The sequence below is a fragment of the Lycorma delicatula genome, chromosome 3 (genome assembly GCF_047948215.1).
Source record: "Lycorma delicatula isolate Av1 chromosome 3, ASM4794821v1, whole genome shotgun sequence".
Lineage (NCBI taxonomy): Eukaryota > Metazoa > Arthropoda > Insecta > Hemiptera > Fulgoridae > Lycorma > Lycorma delicatula.
In genome coordinates, this window is record NC_134457.1 from 136272944 (window position 1) to 136288573 (window position 15630).

Below are 15630 nucleotides of genomic sequence, written 5' to 3' on the forward strand. Positions count from 1 at the left end.
ATAAAATCAAATTTACGTTAAACAAAATAAAATAATATTAAATAAATTTTTAAAACTTCTGTTTAATAATAATGGGCTTCCCATGTGGGACTGCATGTGAGATTAGTGGCGAGGTGATGCGAGCACCTCGTGGGAGGCTATACTAACCATAACCATCAACTGGTAACTAATGGGATACCCATGGGGTGCTGTTTTGGGAGAAGCAATGGGATGCTTTTATAACAGCTCTGCAAACAATCATCCGACTTTCAAAATTCAAACAGGGTGTTAGTACAATACAAAATCATGATGAAACCAAACCAGAACAAAAAGAGCAATGTTTTTTTTGGCAGTCATGGTTTTTAATTTTTAATATTTATCTATTTATTTTTATTTAATATTTATCTAATTACTGCTGGAACTCAGTGTCAAATTAAAAACAACAAGCGTCACTTACTACTTTAGTGCCAACTTATACGTTATCTAAAGAAGAACAGAAAAATTATGATTATTTTAGTAGAAAAATGTTTTAAGTTTTTTACATTCGACATTTATTACATTCAAAATTTTTCAATTTTGTTTTTATTTAAAATATGGATAGGCATATAAATATACTGCCACAAGAAATAAATCTTAAAAACACACAGGAAGACACATGTACCTTCATGAAAGTAAGAAATGGAGTGCAAAGAAATAATATAAAGAGCATGTTATCAAACATGAACTAAAGTACTCCAGAATTCAGAAGACTATGTTATTTTCCCCATATTTTTCCATGAATGTTCTTGAATTTTCAAACAAAAATACTTAGAAAATTAGAGTGATATTAGGTTACATATCAATACAGTATAATAATCCATACTAGTCAATGATAAAAAATGGAAAATATCTATATATTATTTATGCAATAAATGTAATTTTTTTTTATAAAACAATCCTCCACTTCTATCTATCTAGAAAAAACTATCTAGAAAAACTTGTCTGCCAGATCTTCTTTTATCAAATAAAAAAAATTATAAATTTGTATATTTGTTGAAAAGATTTTTAGTTCTTGAATTATGCACAATTAAAAACCTCCTTCCTTTTTTGCAATTTCACTACTATATAAAGAAATGTCTCATTTGTTCCTGAAAACAACTAAAACTACTAACCAATCATTACAAAATTTTGACTGTAACTTTCTTATGACCCCCTCCCTGGAATGTCTACCACAGTTAAAACCTTACAAATCTCACTACTACATAAATTATACATAAAAAAAGATATAAATAAAACTTCTTTTATCAGATTTAATGTCATCTATATCGATTACTATCTATATCAATATCGACTTCTTCAGAGAGTTTCTGATAACCAAATTTAATTTCATTGTCTACAAAGGATCAATTTGTATTGATCTACTGTAATAAACATAAAAACAAATTACTGATAATAAAATTAAAGGAAATGATGAGTAGTTATGTATTTAATAAAGTTTTGATGGTTGGAAGAATATTAAAGTTCGGTATCAATACTGAATTCTTTAGGAAATTATTATTATGTGTTTTAATAAATTTAATGTCATTGTCTAATTTCCCGGCAATCCACAACTTATCCCCATGCAATTAAAGAAGCACTCAGTAGGTTTTTATATCTTGAAGTAAGAAGTTCCATAAGGGTAAGCCATGCACATAACTGGTATAGATTTAATTTTTAATTTGGTGTTAATAATTTCATAAAGCCTAGGTCAATGAGGTTACAGAAAGGAAAAACTTCTAGGGCTACTACAGTTTATATCGTAGACAACGTGAATCTACAAGAGATAGTTCTCAAAGACTTGAATAGTAACATACACACTCAGCTCAAGTGTTCAACCTCTGAGAAATATGTTATAAGTTGTGAATAGTAATAACTCTGAGAATAAATTAATAATTTATTAATAATTAATAAATTAATAAATTAAAAAATTAAAAAACTTTCCAATTTTTTTTGTTCTATATACATACATAGCACAGGCGTAGCCATGACAGGCGATGCTAGTCAGTTAATATGAGGGTAAATGAAAAAGTAAAGGAAAATTTTTGATTTTCCTCCCAATCACATGTATGGCAGCAACGATTGTTCTGCTATAACTCATACCTCTATCAGCTGTTGAAAGTATTGAAGGTATTGTTTCATTGTTAGCTATTTGTGATTATGTTTAAAAGTCTGTTTAAAATGAGTACTCCTTTGTCTGATTCTACCAAGGAAGAAATGTGAGCAGTGATACGTTTACTCAATTCAGAAGGGGTGAAACAAGCAGAGATTATTTGTCAAATGCAGCAGCAATATGGAGAGAGTTGTTTGAGTGGAAGCAAGATGTATGAATGGACTGATCAATTTAAAAATGATAGATTTCTCCTTCAAAGACCTTCCACTTCAAAGACTAACAACAATATTGAACCGGTTAAACAAGTGATTCTCAGTAATCGACGAATTACAGTTGATGACATTGCAGGTTGAATGTAAGCCATGGCTCAGCATTTTCAATCATCCATGATTCTTTAAACTTTCAAAAATTCTGTGCTTGCTGGGCTCCACTTCAATTGACCAGCATCCACAAAGAGAATCGTCTGAAAATTTCCCAGAAGTTTTTGAAGTGTTATGAAGATGAAGGAGACTCATTTCTTAAGCGAATTTCAACCGTTGATGAAAAATGGGTCTATCACTTTGAACCCGAGAATACATGACAAAGTTTAGTGTGGAAACATTCCTACATTTTGCACAACAAAAAAGTTCAAAACTCGGATGCCTGCATGAAAGATGATGATAACAATATTCTGCGATATGGAAGATTCACGTTTGGTTTACTTCACATCTAAAGGTGAATCAGTAAACAACAACTACTGTGAGCAATTGCATTTACTGAAGCAAAAAATCAAATCCAGAAGACGTGGTAAACTTTCTAAAGGTGTTATTTTGCTTCAGGATAACACTTGACCTCATACGGCCAAAAAAAACCAGTACTTTGGCTTCAAGATCTCGGTTTTCATCTGCTGGACCACCCTCCATGCAGTTCAGACCTGGGTCCAACTGAGTTTTATTTTTTTGGCCCATTAAAAGAAGTGTTGCAAGGAAATCATTATCGATCTGATGAAGAGACCATAGAAGTGGTGAAAACCTTTCTGCACACCAGACAGAAAACCTTCTTCCAGGAAGGAATTCAAAAGCTCGTTAAAAGATGGACTAAGTGCATAGAAGTAGGAGGGGATGATGTTGAAAAATAATGCATATATCATTTATGTAAGTACAAACAAATACATTGATTTTTTTAATTTCACTTTACTTTTTGACTTGCCCTCGTAAAATTAATACTATATTGATTTTTAATGTTCAGTTAAATCTGCCATTTAACACCACAGTAAACATTTGTCAAAAATACTGATTTTTTTTAAATGTAGGCAAAGCTGTGATGGGCAAAAAGTAAATGTCATGTTCCTTTAGTGCATAATTAAGTACTTTAATTTTTCTTAACTGTCCTTAAGTACTATAATTATGCAATATAAACACTGTAAATCTAAGCATCTAAGTTGTGATCTCAGAACCAAAGATAAAATTACAAAAGCATGGATAAATTTAATCACGTTTTGAAATAACACCATTCTTATTTTTCTAGATTAGTTTATTAAAATATAATTTAAATGAAAATACTTTGTTAAAAACAAAATTCTAAGAAATGTTTTTTATTGGAATACACTAATAACACTCATAAAACTAGTATGTGTATGTGTGTGTGTGTATATTTATGAATAATAAATAATAAACTTATAGATGAACAAATCAGATTTGAAATAATTATTTATTCAAGCAAAGTATACAATAAATATTAATTAATAGGTTGGCTAACTGATTCAATTTATATTACATAACAGTTGTTAACACCTTACTGACAAGACGTTTTTCTTTTAACGTTGACTTATTTTAACTATTGATAATCAACTGTTATGAACATAATAATTTTAAATTTTATTTTCATTTTAATTTCCATTAATAAAAATTTATATACACAACTATAAAATTCATAATTAATCAGTAATCCATGATGATGGATGAATAAAAACACTTGGATAGTCAATACTCACAATTGTTGGCAAGTGGATACACAATGTTTATATAAATTGTATAATACAAACAGTACCAGATGTTAAGAAAATTGAGTCTAAGGGGTAGTATAGGGATATATTTTCATTTAATTGTTATTAATATAACTTACAAAAAAAATTATTCATTGATATCTTAATTGTAAGATTTTTGAATGTTGATCATTAACTATAGCCTATTTCAATACATAGGGATGCATAGCACAATATGTATTAATTAGCTGTTTTATCAGTTTTTATGTTTCCATTTTGTTATGTGGTACTCAGGCCAACACACTTTGCTTAAATAAAAAAAGCATTTTGGCCTTAATATTATTAATTTTAAATAAACTTATTACAGATATATTAAAAATAAACTTCTTCATTTTACTACTAATCATAAACAAGTTTTTTAACATCATAATTAATCAGTGATATGCAACTTTTGCAAAATCTGTCACTTTTAACTTTAATGAAAAATCATACTTCACAAATGTAACAACATTCATTATAAAAAAAAAATTATTACACATAACTTACTATAAAAATAAAATATGATATTTAGTAAATAAAAAAGAATTTAAAAATAAAAGTACACTATCATAATGATAGTGATATATAATCTCAGTATCTATAGTGTTTTGAGGGTTGAGCTTGCTCCTGCTACCCCATCCATCGAGCAAAAACTTAATTTTTGTAAACAACCATTGCAGTATTTTAAACTCAACTTATTTGGCAACAAATTTTTCTTTAATATTCAAAATTAAGTTCCAAATTTCCTTCAAAATGATGTTCAACTTATTTGCAGGATCAGTATAAACAATCACACTGGAATTTATGAGAATAAATTTATCAACTTAATGCATTTTAATAATTTCCCATTTCATTGCTGCACTGTTTATTATTGAATAAACTAAGTATTACAATAAATTCAAATGCATATAATACAGATGTCTGGCCACTGAATAAAATAACTCGTCAATCATATTACCAGCTTACTTATAAAAATAATATGTAAAAATAAAATAAATAACATAATTATAACACTAAACATTTTACCCACAATAAAAAAATTATAACTAAAATATTATTAAGATATCCCACTGAAATAAACCATTCCATATTTACTAACACTAGTATTTTAGGGTATTACAAAAGATAAGAAATTCTTTCCAAATTAATAACTAATAAAATTAAGCGGATCAAGGAATGAAAAAATCTTTTAAAAAGATTGTGTAAAAGGGATTTACATAAAATATTATTAAGTTTTATTTTATAAGTGGATGACTATTTATGATGGTGTTTACAGACCCTTGCATTAAAACATCAATGTTACAGTAATATGCATTATCACCTACATGATGTTACTTATATAATACTCCAAAAGTCTTCAAGCTATCCGATACAGAATAATTCTGTTAAAGAGACAGTTATATTGATTGTTTATGTAATAATAAATGGACTAATAACAGGTAGGACATATCAGCAAGAAATCTAAAACAAACAATATAGTTGCTTCAGCCAAGCCCTCCACTGTCATGCTTGTAATTTTTAAAGTGCATTCTACACCACTAAACTCCCTTCATAATGTTATTATATCTTAGAAGAACATCGATCTCAGAACTGAAGGTATGTAGACATCAATGTAAAAAAGCCTCCACCCTCCAAGTAAAGTGATTTACATTTATGAAAGTTTATTTTAAAATTGTAATTATAGCCTAAATAGTTTTAAATTGGTCTTACAATGTTAATTCTTTGTGTACTCTTTTAAAATTTTACACTGATAAATTAATTCTTAGAAAATAATTACTATTTTTAAATTAAAGATTAATAAAAATAAGAAACTCAAAAATTATAAATAAATAGATATGGTGTGGCAAATTGCAGATGGGATATCAAATGTTTCTTACTCTATCAGTCAACTGTTACTGTACCTTTTTCCATGCTCTCTCTTGAATTCACCACCATACTTTGATCTAGTGCCTACCAGTTCTATTATTTCAGGAATACTACTTGCAAACATTGCCTATGAAAAAACACACATATCATAATGCACATGGGTAACATGCTGTGTTATAACTAATTAGCCATACTCATCCAAACAAGATGTCATCAGCCTTTATTTATTAACTCAAGTATTATTTTTAAAGCTATTTTAATCAGCTGTTTATCAGCTGATTTTCAAGTCAAAAGTTCTGAGGTTTAAATTCCAGTAAAGATAAGTTACTTTTATATAAATCTGAATACGAGAGAGAGGATACTAATGTACTTTATTGGTTAGGGTTCAATTAACTACACATCTCAGGAATGGTCAGCCTAAGTCTGTACAAGACTACTCTCATTTATACGTCATGCATATCATCTCATTGGACTATGGGGTTGCTTACTGTTCACAAATTGAACAAGTGCATTGTGCACATTAGGAATAGCAAAACAAAAATGTATTATTTTTAATACTCCTTTCAAATTTAGCATTACGAGGCAGAAACTGAACAGACTGCCACAGAAAGTGATAAAAACTGATATTTTAACAAGTACAATAATTATAAAATCAATTGCTTAAAATGAATGCATTCTTTACTAAAATCAGAAAAAAATAATATGAAAACACTTGTTGAGTTAATGTTATAGTTGATATAAAAGTGAAGACAATGATTTAAAATAACAAACTTTTTCTAAATATATCAATAATTATATATACATTAAAGAATATATTTATACTTACAAATAATGGCTCCTGCTCTATATATTATTTGTAAAAGAAAATTAAAAACAGTAGCTGCTATTATATTTAAATGTAGTTTAAAATTACACCTTACACTTATTTATATTGTTCCCAACTTAAATTAATGAAAAAAATGCTGTTATTTCATGAGATAAATGCTTCAGTTTAAATAAGGAAATATTTTTACTAGTCTTGTACAAAAAGAAGATAGTCTGACAAAAATTAGAATACTGAGAAAAAAGATTAAAGGAGATAATTCTATTTTAAAAGATATACTTTTTTACAGAATATTTATGCATACTTTTTATTTTTTTTTTCATATATATTTAAAGGCCTGTTACCAGACAATCTAATCAATGTCATCATTGTAGATAACAACATAGTCTTGGAACATTTGTACAGCAAAAAGATATGAAGATATCCAATATTATATGTAAACTATGTCAATTATTTCTCTTCTTTTTTAAAAATAAAAATATTAATATACCTGTAATAAATCTTTAGTCATCTTGTAAGTAAAAATGATAAAAAATAACAAAATAATATTTCATTCTTAATCTTCAGTACCATTTATATCCGATATCAATATATTATCACATCAATTTTGATTGCAAAATGAAGAAATATGTTACATTACCAGAAATAATGTAACTTGAATCATTTTCATTATTAAACAAAATATAACAATCTTTATACTGTAATATGACAGAATAAATAAAGGCTGATGTCATTAAAACAAAGAATCCAACATAAGTAATCACATAATGACAAAAATAAATATAACACTAGATACTGGTGATAAAAACAATGCATTTTATTAGGTTTCAATAAAAATAAAATAAAAAATCAACCAAGGGGCATATATTAAAAAAAAAGTAAGAAAAAAGGTTTGCCACCAAATATCTCAAAAGTTGTGAAAACAGTAACGCAAACCAACCTAAGTGAGAGTAAAAAGTGTATATTATACTTGTGAGTGGATTAAAAAAACTGTTAATAAAAATATTAACCAAACAAATAAATATAATCTAAAAACAAAACAGCATTCATAAACTAAACAAAATTGTCTACCTTCAAAATATCTTTATTTACCAATTCCATTTGCAGACAGTTAGTTTGGGAAAAAACTTCAAACACAAATGAAATTTAATGCAGTGATTCTCAACAGATATGCAATCATAAAAAATAATTAGTAACAAGATGTTCATATCAGTCTGTCATTAATTCATTCTTAAAAACAAATACATTTTAATGGAGAATTATTATACATATCTTTTAAACCAGTTTTCCGAGAAGAAAAAATTATGTGTATAAGTAATATACTGATTAATATTTATAGATTTTTTATCAATCACAATTTTTAAGATTTTAAAAAAAGAAATATTGGGCAATATATCATACTGCTCCCTCTATGAATCATGAGACTTTGCCAATGGGAGGGGGCTTGAGTGCTCAGTGATACAAAGTAACTGGACCGAAGGTGCAACCATATCAAAGAGCTATCTGTTGAGAGCCAGACTAAGGAATGATTCCTAAATGAGGGCAGCAGCTCTTTCAGTGGTGGTTAAGGGCATAGTTCAGGACGACTTAAAGGGCCATATCAACATCACTCAATCCTCTGTCTACTACGCAGCTGAAAGCAATGGAAATCTACAACTGCTTTTTTTTTTCCAAGAAAATGTAGCTTTCTGCATTTTCATATAACAAAGATAGAGGCGCCTTCCTTGGTAAAATATTCCGGAGGTAAACTAATCCTTCATTTGGATCTCCGGGTGGGGATTACTAAGGAAGGGGGTCACAGAAAATTAAAAAATAACATTCTACGAGTTGGAGTGGAATGTTAGAAGTCTAAAAAAGGTTGGTAGGTTAGAAAATTTAAAGAGGGAAATGAATAGGATGAATGTAGATATAGTAGGAATTAGCAAGATTCGATGGGAAGAGGAAAATGACTTTTGGTCAGGAGATTTTAAATAATTAACTTAGCTTCAAATAATGGGAAGGCAGGAGTACGTTTCATAATGAATAAGAAGATAGGAAAGAGATTAGAGAATTTCAAAATGCATAGTAATAGAATCATTGTAATAAGGATAAAATCAAAACCTAAACTGACAACAATTGTTAACGTACATATGCCTACAAGCGCCCATGAAGATGATGAGGTAGTGTGTATATGAAGAAATTGACGAAGCAATTAAACACATAAAAGGAGATGAAAGTTTAATAATAGTTGGAGATTGGAATGCAAGCATTGGAAAAGGCAAGGAAGGAAATATAGTGGGTGAATACAGGCTGGGCAAAAGGAATGAAAGATGCGACCAACTTATAGTTTTGGACGAAGTATAATTTAGTAATTGCCAACACCCAGTTTAAAAATCATAATAGAAGAATATACACATGGAACAAGCCAGGCGATACTGCAAGGCATCAGATAAATTATATCATGATTAAGATTAGAAATCAACTCATCGACTGCAAAACTTAGCAATATAAAATGCCGAATAGTACAGATGAAACGGAGTCATCAGTCAGAGATATAATTTTTTTACATCAAAAATTAATTTAAACGTCAGGAAAAGATTTTTGGAAGTATATGTTTGGAGCATAGCTTTATATGGAAGTGTAACTTGGATGATCAGAGTATGTGAGAAGAAAAGATTAGAAGCTTTTGATATGTGGTGCTATAGGAGAATGTTAAAAATCAGATGGGTTGATAAAGTGAGAAATGGTGTTGTGGCAAATTGATGATAAAAGAAGCATTTGGAAAGATATAATTAAAAGAAGAGCAACTTATAAGAGTTGCTCTTATAAGAGCAACTTATAAGAGAACTTATAGGCCACATATTAAGGCATCCTGGAAGTCGCTTTAATATTGGAGGGACTGGTAGAAGGAAAAAATTGTGCAGGCAGGCAATGTTTGGAATATTTAAAACAAATTGTTAGGGATGTGGGATGTAGGATGTAGGGGGGATACTGAAATGAAACGACTGGTACTAGATAGAGAATATTAGAGAGCTGCATCAAACCAGTCAAACAACTGAAGGTAAAAAAAAAACCATCATACTGTTCTTAAATACTAGCCAATTTACATAATGTTCAGAAAAAATGATAATAAATTTTCCTTTTCTGGACAGGATTATTTAAAAAAAAGAACAAGTATTTAAGAATACAGTGAGAATGCAATTAAAGAGTATATGTATTTTCTACATTTTTTCATTTAATAAGCATTATATATTATTCTTAACATGTCTGTACTTTTCATATTTTTGCAGCAAGTTGACAGGGTCATTTTTAAATGCTTGCAAAATATTTCCTTGCAGTGTTTTATACACAATATTTATTACAGTTATTATAGCATGAAATTTATATCCCAGAAAGGGTATGTATTTAATACAGTAAATTTTATTTTTATTTTTTTGTTTCCTTCGGGAAAAAAGAATAAAACAAGAAAAATTCACATTCTAGTATTGGATTAATAATCATTCAAGGATATCCAAACTAAACTGGTATGATTGTGACAAATGCTAAACCAAAGAATAGATTTATCAAAGTCATATAAATACTACACAAAAAAAAAACAGAATATAAGTTTTCATATTACTTAGTAGAAAAGAACACACAGAGATATCAAGCGTAAGATGGAAATAGTGGACAGAGCTTGGAAAAATCATTAACTCAACAAACTGGAACAAAAAGTCCACTACACATTAAATATGGCAAAAATTATATAAATCATGCAGTGTTTGAATATATAACCTGGACAGGTCCTGAAGCCTCAAAAACAGTTTTAAAGTGAGGCTTTTTACAAAATACAAACTGAAGAAAAATTTATAAAGAATTTGCTTATAAAGAGGACATTAGAAACTCATTAATCTTATAAGCTTCTCTTTAAAGCTAAAAATAACTTCTGCATAAGTTTCTGAAATACCAAACACATAAGTTCTGAATTAAACAAATGACTCTTACTTACCACATAAGAATAACATTCATAGTAAATTATTGGTCAATTTAACTTAAATTTGTTAACCTCTTTATTTCTGTGTAATGAATAAACTGATGATCATCTCCTAGTTAGTTTTCCAATTTCAAGATAAAATTCATTCAGACTGTTTTGTAACCAACAAACCAAGAAATATAATTACTAAATATAAACAAACGGTTTTTCACTTTTTATAAAAGAACTACAATTTTTCAACAGAAAACAATAAGTTTCAGTTTCAAACAGTGCTAGTGGTATCTGTTGAGAATCACTGCCATTCATTAAGGTATTTAAATTATATCTCTAAACTCCACTCATGCATAAAAAAACTTGCTACAAATTTATAAAAATTGAAACAAAATTCTGTTATCAATATATAAATTAATAATTTTAATTAACATGCAGTAAATTTATACCTGAAATTGTTGTTATCAGATAATACAAAATATGAAATGTAAATAACTAAAAATTAATCAAATAAGAGATAAAATTGAGGAAATAATTTTTTATCCAATTACGTACATCAGAATAAAAGATAATTTAGATACAAGATAAAACTGTCCTTTAACTTGGTTTACAAATATTTTAATTCAATGCTAAAGTAAACAATGTTTTAAAAATGTCATTGATGAAAAAAGTAACTTTTTTGATGCAGTGAACCCTCACGAACTAAATAAATAATGTATGTATAAAAAATGGAGAGTTTCATAAACAACTGAAATCTACATATATGAACTAGAGTACTTCAAATACAATTAGCGGAAGAGTGCAGTACTAACACCATAAGATATCTTGTTAAAGAGTGCACAAAACTACCATAATGAAATTACCTTATATTTTTCAGGATGTTAAAAAAATACAACCTAAAATTATCCAAAAATATGAAATAACAATTTTATTATTAAAACTTCTTTTATTGTTCAACAATCTAAGCAATATCATTAAAAAAAACTACCACAGTCAAACTACATACATCGCAACTATCATAATATTCTAACTTCCAACAGATTACTCGATTGAACATTATACATTTAAATATTCTACCTTATTGCTTCAATTGTGTTCAAGTATATTTCTCACTAATCACTACCAATGAATCATAGACAAATGGAATGGTTAGATACATTTTTAGAAAAAACAATATGGCTGGCAACAACAGTAACTAATAACAACGAAGACTGATTGCAACCTGACTAGAATAAAATCAGAAACAGAAAATGTTCAAAAACTCTTTAATTTTATTTTAGCAGAACTTTAATTTTATTTTATTTTAATGAAATTTTCAGTAAAGTGCTTTGTTATTAGGTAGAAAGACAAATGTAATAATAAATTTTCATAAAATTTTCCATTTCAAAATAGTGACCAGTAGATAACTGATGGGAAGAGCACCAGTACCTCACTCAACAAATCGAAATCTGGTGAAAATTTTTTGTACATAATACTGAGTAATTATTAACTGTTAAATATTTTCTTGTATATACTATAATTAAAAAAAGTAAATACAAAAAATGATAGACATAAATATAAAAAAAAGTATCATGAGATATAGTGGAAACACTATCTTAACTGTCATCATCTTAATGATGTCATTTTTTTCTGGAAACAATGCTTATGACATTGCTAATACAGTAAAATTAATTTTGCCACTGGGCAAACTTTCCAAAATCAATTAAATCAATAATTTCTATTGCATACATTACTTCAATTTTCACTGAATTCATATCCATTATAGAGCTCAATCTTTATTAATTCAGTACAAATACTGTTTTTTTTTTTTATTTTTTATAGTTTTTTTTTATTTGTTATCTATTATTTTTTCAATTTATAGTACCTGATTTCCAATATATCGTCAATGATTGTTAAACAATCAAAATATAGGTACTATAGTTTTAATATGTTTTTGAGAATTTTTAATTTTTTTTTTTAATTTTTGAGTATTTTCTATTTAGTTTCATTTCCATTATTCTATTTAGCACAGTTTTTTCTTTGCCCATCTATTATCATTACTTTATAATAACATAATTATAATGATCTTAATCACAAAGAATGTAATTAAAGGAAACATCTAATGTATAATTACAAATAGGAAGACAAAAGAACTGCAGCAATAAACAGTTTTCTAATTAATATTATTATCTCTAATTATCTAAAAAAAAAATAATCTGGCAACTGACAATTCTCTACTGTTAAATATCAAAACTGATATAATTTTGATCAATTGAGGAAAGGAAAAGTAATACTTTTTTAAAAAAGAACTTAATCATATGATAACCCAACTGGAAGACATATAAAAATTCCTTAACAGGAAAAATCCATTTTTGCAAATGGATTTTGAATAGAATAATGTATAATTTACTATTATGAGGAAGTCTAAAACCTCTGAAAAAATTAAACAATCTACTCTAGAAATTAAAAATCACATGAAAAGTAATATTCAGCTGCTCAAGACGAATAATGGTCTAGTTAAATAAATCTAACTTGCCACAAAGATAGATTTTACACATGAAAAAGAAACATTTTAAACAAATGATAAAACCAACTTTTCTGGGATGGTGAAACAACTAAGTAGTACTTATTTCAGGTTAGAAAATCAATTAATGATAAAATTTTGCAACAAGGATGGTTCATGATGACAGATAAAATTCCATAAACTGAGGAAAAATGAGTTGAATATGAATTCATATTATAATGAAAGTGAATTAATCAGTGAATTACACTTAGGCTTAGTTCATTTAAGAACTAAACCTACGTGTAATTTTTGTTTGTTGCAGTGTATTAATTTGTAAGAAAAAATATGTACATAAAATAAAATATATATAATGAACACTTGTAAAAAAAAGAATTTAAAAACAAAAACAAACATATCTTAAAGAGTTATTAAAAATATCATGGAATCATTCCAAATAAAATACCAAACAATATAAAAAAAAGGTTAGAAATGAAAACCATAAGTAATTTAAGTAAATGAAAATATCTTACCATAAGAATTTGTTTGTCTTACCTTTGTATCTTACCTTAAATTATTTGATGAATATACTTAATAAAGCACATACAGATTTTAAGTAATAAATCTAAGCATTAACTTACTTCTTACTTGCTACATGTTTATACATATATAAACAATTATAGATGTATACACAAGAATCAAAGAACTTTTTAAATAAGAATAACAATATCATGATGTCATAACTTTTATATTATATACATATATACATATATATATATATATATATATATATATATATATATATATATATTTCTTTTAATTAATACGAAAAATTTCACTTAACATATAAGTATTAAATAAATTAACATAATAACTTTAATAGAAATTTCTAATAATTTTAAAATAAAATATTTTTCACAAAATAAAAAATCCCTTTCGGCACACCGGAAGGCGAAGGTAGATTTCACCAGCACTAAGTAGGGTATGAAAAAGATTTCCACCTTAAGTTAAAAAAAACTTCAAATTTACTCAATACGACAGTGATTGCATGTGAAAAAAGTTTCACATGTTTAGCAAATGACAAGCTCCATCTTCTTACAATTCCAGCAACATTTTGGCCATCCCTTGCTGTAAGAGTTGGTCATATCAAAAATTCTTCAGACAGAAGTTTTAGGTAATGTTTAGAGGACTAACAACCATTTTAAACTGATTCAATACTGTGCCTATGAACGGAGGTATGATTCTTTTTTGTCTTCGAAACTCCATTTTTTCCACCACCTGGGCCAATTGATATCAAAAAACTTTACTTACATAAGTTTTAGGCCCTTATCCAAAGAATAGTAGGAAGTTATTCTAACTAATAGGAACGAATTCGATATTTTATTTAATAAGAAAGTTATAGAAATATTTTGTTTTTTCAAAAAAGCCCTCCCATTTCCACCCCATGGTCCGATTTTGACTATTAATGAACTCGACCAAGATTTTGGGACGAGTTAAGTTTTAAGAAACAATTTGAAAGTAATTGGTGCAAAATTACAGTAGTTATCCACAAGAAAGTGAAATATCTGTAAATGTATATATAAACATTTGAGCTAACGGTGGGGTCTGGGGGGATGTCAAACACAAAAATATGTCAAAATTTTCCGGAAGTCGAATCATGGTACCCATTACAATAGGTAGCTTTCTTGTGAAATCTATCTAAAACCTGAAATATACAAATAAAAAAAATTTTTCATCATTGTTCAATTAAGATTAAAGAGAGTAAAGGAACACATTTAAACTACTCCTACATGTTCGTTGCTTAAAATAAAAGACACGATTTTATTTTTCAAGCACTGCATTATTTTTAATATATTTTCACACACTAACTGTCAATTATAAAACATATGAAAGCTAAGAAAACAAGGTGATATGTTAAGACAATAAGGTGAATTAGCTATCAGTTCACTAGAATTATAACTTCAATTTTAGCTCATAACCAACACTAATAACTGGTTATGTCACAATATACTTAACAGTAATCTTGCAGAGTTGAAATGCTTACACTAAGAAGACACCACTACATTGTCCTTAGATCCAAAAGGTTCTTCATTTCACACATCTAATAACAACTGACTTTTTATAATTTATAAATAATTTATTTGACTTTTAATAACAACTTATGTCTCAAGTTATGAATCTCACTTCAAATCCTAAAATGTTCTAGTTATACAATGTTATATCGGTTAGAATTTTACTGTAAATATAGCTTCATTCCATTTTTTAAATGAACTTTTTAAACTTCTTTAGCACACATTTTCCGAACATTGCGAATACTGAGAATTTAAATAGAATTTACTTCATCCAGCTGACAAATATTTTATAACAGCATAACTCTGACACAAATAATTAACATAATAACTGTAGTAAA

The 15630-nt window shown here is 27.6% G+C and overlaps 1 protein-coding gene across 1 annotated transcript in view; it reads right to left on the reverse strand.

Annotated features, from left to right (window-relative positions):
* slo (calcium-activated potassium channel slo) overlaps nt 1-15630 on the reverse strand; it is a 537563-nt gene that overhangs the window by 280722 nt on the left and 241211 nt on the right. The window contains exon 7 of the mRNA XM_075360629.1: nt 6011-6102. Within this exon, the coding sequence (XP_075216744.1) occupies nt 6011-6102 (92 nt within the window). The remainder of the gene's footprint in view (nt 1-6010; nt 6103-15630) is intronic.